We start from the raw sequence: 9024 nt of genomic DNA, 5'->3' as shown, positions 1-9024 counted from the left end.
GACTCGGCGCGGCCTCACCTGTCACCCCGACGAGGAAAAACGACGTCATAACTGGCAAAACCACAAGCGTTTATTGAATGATGTCATCATCACATTCTTATTGGACGTAACCCCAGACATTAGAAAGTGAAAGTAAAACTGAGGTGGAAAAATGCGTGAACACAAGTTTCACTGCAGCCCGTGAAAGTGAAAGTGAAATTTAAAAAAAGACACGTGATCACTTCATGACTCGTGATGAAACACGTCATCAAATATAAACATTAACTTTTTATGCCAACTTTACTCCAAAAGACTGGACGTTTTATTGGAAAAGTTGGAATATGACAGAAAAAGTATCTGTTATGAATATTGTTCTTGTCGTATTTCCACTTTATTCTCCTAGAATTATGTATTTCATTTCTTGTAAAAAATAGATGTATTTATTTCTAATAATAGCACAAACTTATTCTCACAAAATGACTTTATTTGTAAAACTATTTCCCTAAAATGATGATGTTCCTCATAAAAATGACAACTTAATTCTTGTAAAATATCTTTTTTACTAATACTTAATTCTCATAAAATTACGACTTCAATCGTGTACAATATCATTATATTAACACTTTATTTTCCTAAAACTGTGTCTTTTTAATAAACTTGTAACATGTTTTCCTAGTCGTACTATGACTTCATTCCAATAAAACGATGACTTTATATGTGTGTATTTCTGTACATTTTTTTTTCCATGACTTCTTTCTCATAAAATTATGACTTTAATCGTGTAACATTTTATAACTTTATTTTCCTAAAATTATGTTTTTATTTAAACAAACTTGTTAAATAACGATATGACTTCATTCTCCCAAAGTTATCATTTTGTTCTTGTAATATTTTTACAATTTTATTCTCCAACAAATTCTCAAAAATGTGTAAAAAAAAATTTAAAAATTAAAATCTTTCAGTACTATGACTTCAGTGGCCTAGTGGTTAGAGTGTCCGCCCTGGGATGGGTAGGTTGTGAGTTCAAACCCCGGCCGAGTCATACCAAAGACTATAAAAAAAAATGGGACCCGTTACCTCCCTGCTTGGCACTCAGCATCAAGGGTTGGAATTGGGGGTTAAATCACCAAAAATGATTCCCGGGCGCGGCACAGCTGCTGCCCACTGCTCCCCACTGCTCCCCTCACCTCCCAGGGGGTGAACAAGGGTGATGGGTCAAATGCAGAGGACAAATTTCACCACACCTAGTGTGTGTGTGACAATCATTGCTACTTTAACTTTTAATTCTCATTAAAGTATGACTTTATCTTTAAAAGCATATTTCTCTAAAATGTAGTTTTTTTAAAAAAAACTTGTAAATATTTTTCTCATAGTCCTCGGACTTCATTCTCATAAAATTATGACTTTGTATTTCTGTAAAATTTTTCTTTTTCACTCTTAAAAAATTACAACTTAATTCTTGTAAAATAATTTTTTACCGACTTCTTTCTCATAAAATTATGACTTTAATCATGTAATATTTTAATTGTATTTTCCTAAAATTATGTTTTCATTCAAACAAACTTGTAACATGTTTTTATTAGTTCTATGACTTCATTGTCCCATAGTTATGATTTTGTTCTTGTAATATTTTTACAACTTTATTGTGCCACAAATATGTATTTTTTCTCATAAATTTGTAAAGATAATAATAATAATTATCTTCTAGTACTATGACCTCATTCTCATAAAATTATGACTATTTGTAAAAGTATATTTCTGTAAAATTTAGTGGGGTTTTTCTACATAGAAAATAACTTTATTCTTGTAAAATGTTTTTTTGATATGACTTAACTCATAAAATTATGACTTTGTTCTTGTGGTATTACAACTTTATTCTCCTACAAATATGTATTTTTTCTCGTGGTACAAAACTTCACTCTCAAAACATTAGGAATTTAAAATTATAACATTTTATCACTTTATTTTCCTGAAATTATGATTGGTTTTTTTAAATAAATTTTAACAATTTTGTTTCCTGTCGTACTTTAACTTCACTCTCAAAAAATTAGGAATTTCAATCTTGTTATATTTTAACACTTTATTTTCCGAAAATTATGTTTTTTAACTTAATTTGAACCTCGTTTTTCTAGTAGTGGACGACATTCTCATAAAATTATGACTTTGTATTTCTGTAAAATTTTTCTTTTTCACTCTTAAAAAATGACAACTTAATTCTTGTAAAATAATTTTTTACTGACTTCTTTCTCATAAAATGATGACTTTAATCATGTAATATTTTAATTGTATTTTCCTAAAATTATGTTTTTATTTAAACAAACTTGTAACATGTTTTTATTAGTTCTATGACTTCATTGTCCCACAGTTATGATTTTGTTCTTGTAATATTTTTACAACTTTATTGTGCCACAAATATGTATTTTTTCTCATAAATTTGTAAAGATAATAATAATAATTATCTTCTAGTACTATGACTTCTTTCTCATACAATTATGACTATTTGTAAAAGTATATTTTTGTAAAATTTAGTGGGGTTTTTCTACATAGAAAATAACTTTATTCTGGTAAAATATTTTTTTGATATGACTTAACTCTCATAAAATTATGACTTTGTTCTTGTGGTATTACAACTTTATTCTCCTACAAATATGTATTTTTTCTCGTGGTACAAAACTTCACTCTCAAAACATTAGGAATTTAAAATTGTAACATTTTATCACTTTATTTTCCTGAAATTATGATTGTTTTTTTAATACATTTTAACAATTTTGTTTCCTGTCGTACTTTAACTTCACTCTCAAAAAATTAGGAATTTCAATCTTGTTATATTTTAACACTTTATTTTCCGAAAATTATGTTTTTTAACTTAATTTGAACCTCGTTTTTCTAGTAGTGGACGACATTCTCATAAAATTATGACTTTGTATTTCTGTAAAATTTTTCTTTTTCACTCTTAAAAAATTACAACTTAATTCTTGTAAAATAATTTTTTACTGACTTCTTTCTCATAAAATTATGACTTTAATCATGTAATATTTTAATTGTATTTTCCTAAAATTATGTTTTTATTTAAACAAACTTGTAACATGTTTTTATTAGTTCTGACTTCATTGTCCCATAGTTATGATTTTGTTCTTGTAATATTTTTACAACTTTATTGTGCCACAAATATGTATTTTTTCTCATAAATTTGTAAAGATAATAATAATAATTATCTTCTAGTACTATGACCTCATTCTCATAAAATTATGACTATTTGTAAAAGTATATTTCTGTAAAATTTAGTGGGGTTTTTCTACATAGAAAATAACAACTTTATTCTTGTAAAATGTTTTTTTGATATGACTTAACTCATAAAATTATGACTTTGTTCTTGTGGTATTACAACTTTATTCTCCTACAAATATGTATTTTTTCTCGTGGTACAAAACTTCACTCTCAAAACATTAGGAATTTAAAAATATAACATTTTATCACTTTATTTTCCTGAAATTATGATTGTTTTTTTAAATAAATTTTAACAATTTTGTTTCCTGTCGTACTTTAACTTCACTCTCAAAAAATTTGGAATTTCAATCTTGTTATATTTTAACACTTTATTTTCCGAAAATTATGTTTTTTAACTTAATTTGAACCTCGTTTTTCTAGTAGTGGACGACATTCTCATAAAATTATGACTTTGTATTTCTGTAAAATTTTTCTTTTTCACTCTTAAAAAATTACAACTTAATTCTTGTAAAATAATTTTTTACTGACTTCTTTCTCATAAAATTATGACTTTAATCATGTAATATTTTAATTGTATTTTCCTAAAATTATGTTTTTATTTAAACAAACTTGTAACATGTTTTTATTAGTTCTGACTTCATTGTCCCATAGTTATGATTTTGTTCTTGTAATATTTTTACAACTTTATTGTGCCACAAATATGTATTTTTTATCATAAATTTGTAAAGATAATAATAATAATTATCTTCTAGTACTATGACCTCATTCTCATAAAATTATGACTATTTGTAAAAGTATATTTCTGTAAAATTTAGTGGGGGTTTTCTACATAGAAAATAACAACTTTATTCTTGTAAAATATTTTTTTGATATGACTTAACTCTCATAAAATTATGACTTTGTTCTTGTGGTATTACTACAACTTTATTCTCCTACAAATATGTATTTTTTCTCGTGGTACAAAACTTCACTCTCAAAACATTAGGAATTTAAAATTGTAACATTTTATCACTTTATTTTCCTGAAATTATGATTGTTTTTTTAAATAAATTTTAACAATTTTGTTTCCTGTCGTACTTTAACTTCACTCTCAAAAAATTAGGAATTTCAATCTTGTTATATTTTAACAATTTATTTTCCGAAAATTATGTTTTTTAAATTAATTTGAACCTCGTTTTTCTAGTAGTGGACGACATTCTCATAAAATTATGACTTTGTATTTCTGCAAAATTGTTCTTTTTCACTCTTAAAAAATTACAACTTAATTCTTGTAAAATATTTTTTTACTGACTTCTTTCTCATAAAATTATGACTTTAATCATGTAATATTTTAATTGTATTTTCCTAAAATTATGTCTTCATTCAAACAAACTTGTAACATGTTTTTATTAGTTCTATGACTTCATTGTCCCATAGTTATGATTTTGTTCTTGTAATATTTTTACAACTTTATTGTGCCACAAATATGTATTTTTTCTCATAAATTTGTAAAGATAATAATAATAATTATCTTCTAGTACTATGACTTCATTCTCATAAAATTATGACTATTTGTAAAAGTATATTTCTGTAAAATTTAGTGAGGTTTTTCTACATAGAAAATAACAACTTTATTCTTGTAAAATATTTTTTTTGGTATGACTTAACTCTCATAAAATTATGACTTTGTTCTTGTGGTATTACAACTTTATTCTCCTACAAATATGTATTATTTCTCGTGGTACAAAACTTCACTCTCAAAACATTAGGAATTTAAAATTGTAACATTTTATCACTTTATTTTCCTGAAATTATGATTGTTTTTTTAATAAATTTTAACAATTTTTTTCCTGTCGTACTTTAACTTCACTGTCAAAAAATTAGGAATTTCAATCTTGATATTTTTACACTTTATTTTCCGAAAATTATGTTTTTTAAATGAATTTGAACCTCGTTTTTCTAGTAGTGGACGACTTCATTCTCATTCAATTATGACTTTTTTCCTTAGTATTACAACTTTATTCTTGCCGAACGAATGTATTGTCCTGTGGTTCTAAAAATGACTTTATTCTCCTAAAATGATGAACATATTGTTCATACATTATGACTTTATTGTGAAATGAGTAGGATTATACTTTTTCGATGTTCTAGTATTGTCTTTTTAATGTTTTATTTTCTACGATGTGGTCCAAAATAGATAACTTTACTGATATTTGGGTTTTTTTCAATAGTAGTTTTTGCCTCATACCTGTGAGAATCCTGCGTGTGACTCAATCATTAAGGAGTGGACTAGCTGCATTGTGCTTGAACAACCACCAGGCAGCATATAATACTGCATCATCTGTTCCTCTGTTGGACTTATCAGGGCTTCACATGGAGGAAACGCCATTCTTCACACATTCTGTGAGAGAAGAGGCATAAACTAATCCAACTGTACTGTACCTCAGTAAATAATAACACAAATACTAATTGCTGCTGTGCTTGTTATGAAAATGCTAATATTAGCGTTGAAGGCCATTTTTCAGCTTTACATTGCAAACTTTTACCCACAAAATAAACAGCATTGTCAACATTTCAAGCAGAATCCTCCAAACTCCCAAACTTCTTCTATTTGTTGGAGCTACATTTGTGCTGCAAACATTTTTGGTCTAACTATTATCGTTTTATCAACGTTTGATGTTATTAAGGTGTAATTAACATGTTATTAATCCTCATTAAACCCACCCACCCAAAACATAAAACGTTAATAACCTAAAAGACAAATGTTTGCAGAACCAAACTATTGGGACTGGTTAGTGAGGTTTGGAGCAGGTGGGAAACATCACTCAGGTCTAGGATGTAGCAGGACTGAAAGATCTGGATGAGGTTCTGCTGGTCCTGAAGACAACAATGGAGTCCTGAGAGGCGTTAAGAGGACTGACGCCATGTTGGACCAATAAGGAAGAGTTTTTAGGTCGTGTGGGTTCTACGGAGTCCTGGACAAAGGCAAACTGGTTCTGGTCTGGTCAACATGCTACGGTTCTGCAGGTTCCCAGAAGGCCAACACGTTGCCGTGTGGAGCGCTTGCAGTTCCTGGTTCAAACGTGTGCTACCTTCACTGGGGGACATGGACAAGACCCATGTTGGTCGCGGTCCACATGGACAAGACCCTTCTTGTTGGTCGCAGTCCACATGGACAAGACCCTTCTTGTTGGTCGCGGTCCACATGGACAAGACCCTTGTTGGTCACGGTCCATGTTGGTCGCGGTCCACATGGACAAGACCCATGTTGGTCGCGGTCAACATGGACAAGACCCTTGTTGGTCACGGTCCATGTTGGTCACAGTCCACATGGTCAAGACCCTTGTTGGTCACAGCCCATGTTGGTCGCGGTCCACATGGACAAGACCCACGTTGGTTGCGGTCCACATGGACAAGACTCTTGTTGGTCACGGTCCACATGGACAAGACCAATGTTGGTTGCGGTCTACATGGACAAGACCCTTGTTGGTCACGAACCACATGGACAAGACCCTTGTTGGTCACGGTCCATGTTGGTCGCGGTCCACATGGACAACACCCATGTTGGTCGCGGTCAACATGGACAAGACCCTTGTTGGTCACGGTCCATGTTGGTCACGGTCCACATGGACAAGACCCTTGTTGGTCACAGTCCATGTTGGTCACGGTCCACATGGACAAGATCCTTGTTGGTCACGGTCCATGTTGGTCGCGGTCCACATGGACAAGACCCATGTTGGTCGCGGTCAACATGGACAAGACCCTTGTTGGTCACGATCAACATGGACAAGACCCTTGTTGGTCACGGTCCATGTTGGTCACGGTCCACATGGACAAGATCCTTGTTGGTCACAGTCCATGTTGGTCACGGTCCACATGGACAAGACCCTTGTTGGTCACGGACCACATGGACAAGACCTTTGTTGGTCACAGTCCATGTTGGTCGCAGTCCACATGGACAAGACCCTTGTTGGTCACGGTCCATAGAGTCCAAGTTAGCATCACAGCCTGTGTCTGCAGTCCTGATTCCGATGAGGCCTGTACGAGTCCTGGTAAGGGTCCTCCTCCATCAGAGGCAGGTGGTCTTGGCTGTGCTGCGAGCCGGATGACAGGCGGTTGCTCCTCGTCCGCTCGTTGTGGAAGTTCTGGTCCGCCGGCATCAGGCCGCCATGATCCACCTGGGCCAGTTCTCCGGTTGAACGGTTGCTGTGCTGGTTCCTTTGGGCCTGTTGGACACACCTGAGATAAACGAGGACTGAGACTGGTCCTTGTCCTCTTTCTCAACCAACCTTTTACCTGTTCATACCTACTCGGGAGTGGGCGGAGCCTGGCGCCGATAACTGCCCCACGCCATCACCAAGCTAACCATTTCTGCACTTTATGTAATCAAAGAAAAATACTAAACTGAACGTCGGTGACAAAATGCGAATATTTAGTTGTCATGTGACCGGATGTGGGCGTGGCACATATGACCGGATGTGGGCGTGGCCTGGCGCCAAACTTTGATCTGATGGTTCGCCACAAAACACGAAACGTTAATAACTTGGCTCCACAAGTTCATATCTTGATCATAATTGGTACACATGATGATGATGTCACTCTGAATTGGCCTATGGCTGGGTACATATTTATGCCTATTCGTAGTGGGCGGAGCCTGGCGCCAAAAACTGCTCCACGCCATTTCCAATTAAATTGTCGTTTCTGCACTTTGTGTAATCAGAGAAAAGTACTAAACTGATCGTCGATAATAAATTGTGAATCCATATTCTCTACGGCATGAGAGGTGGGCGTGGCCTGGCGCAAAAAGTTGATTTGATGGTTCGATACAAAACACGAAACGTTGATAACTCGGCTCCACAAGTTTGGATCTTGATAATAATTGGTACCTATGATGAGGATGTCACCCTGAATCAGTCTATGGCTCTGTACCTATTCATACCTATTCGTAGTGGGCGGAGCCTGGTGGCGAAAACTGCACCTCGCCATCAAACTGCCTTTACTGACATGGGGCTTTGTTGTCAGAGTCTGATCATGGCCAGACGTGAATACGGACGCTACCATCGCCCTCTTGTGGTGAAACATTAGAACAGTCATTGTCAGAAAAATTGTATGTATCCATCCATCCATCCATCTTCTTCCGCTTATCTGAGGTCGGGTCGCGGGGGCAGCAGCCTAAGCAGGGAAGCCCAGACTTCCCTCTCCCCAGCCACTTCGTCCAGCTCTTCCTGTGGGACCCCGAGGCGTTCCCAGGCCAGCCGAGAGACATAGTCTTCCCAACGTGTCCTGGGTCTTCCCCGCGGCCTCCTACCGGTCGGACGTGCCCTAAACACCTCCCTAGGGAGGCGTTCGGGTGGCATCCTAACCAGATGCCCGAACCACCTCATCTGGCTCCTCTCCATGTGGAGGAGCAGCGGCTTTACTTTGAGCTCCCCCCGGATGGCAGAGCTTCTCACCCTATCTCTAAGGGAGAGCCCCGCCACCCGGCGGAGGAAACTCATGTGGGCCGCTTGTACCCGTGATCTTGTCCTTTCGGTCATAACCCAAAGCTCATGACCATAGGTGAGGATGGGAACGTAGATCGACCGGTAAATTGAGAGCTTTGCCTTCCGGCTCAGCTCCTTCTTCACCACAACGGATCGATACAGCATCCGCATTACTGAAGACGCCACACCGATCCGCCTGTCGATCTCACGATCCACTCTTCCCTCACTCGTGAACAAGACTCCGAGGTACTTGAACTCCTCCACTTGGGGCAAGATCTCCTCCCCAACCCGGAGATGGCACTCCACCCTTTTCCGGGCGAGAACCATGGACTCGGACTTGGAGGTGCTGATTCTC

At 35.6% G+C, this 9024-nt stretch overlaps 1 protein-coding gene across 3 annotated transcripts in view; it reads right to left on the bottom strand.

Annotated features, from left to right (window-relative positions):
• Positions 1–3545: 3545 nt before the first annotated feature.
• cacnb4a (calcium channel, voltage-dependent, beta 4a subunit) overlaps positions 3546–9024 on the bottom strand; it is a 34974-nt gene continuing 29495 nt past the window's right edge. For 2 of the 3 annotated variants that reach the window (XR_009811372.2, XR_009811373.2), the window contains exons 14-15: positions 5137–7412; positions 3546–3614 (exon numbers count right to left, since the gene is read on the bottom strand). Coding sequence is in view for 1 of the 3 variants with exons in the window: in XM_061926144.2 (XP_061782128.1) it covers positions 7188–7412 (225 nt within the window). In the remaining 2 variants the exon portion in view is untranslated. Of the gene's footprint in view, positions 3615–5112; positions 7413–9024 lie in introns of those variants that run through there. The other variant, XM_061926144.2, reaches the window with a different exon arrangement.

The sequence above is a fragment of the Nerophis lumbriciformis genome, linkage group LG31 (genome assembly GCF_033978685.3).
Source record: "Nerophis lumbriciformis linkage group LG31, RoL_Nlum_v2.1, whole genome shotgun sequence".
NCBI classification, from domain to species: Eukaryota; Metazoa; Chordata; class Actinopteri; order Syngnathiformes; family Syngnathidae; genus Nerophis; species Nerophis lumbriciformis.
This window is presented reverse-complemented; position numbering and strand designations above follow the sequence as displayed.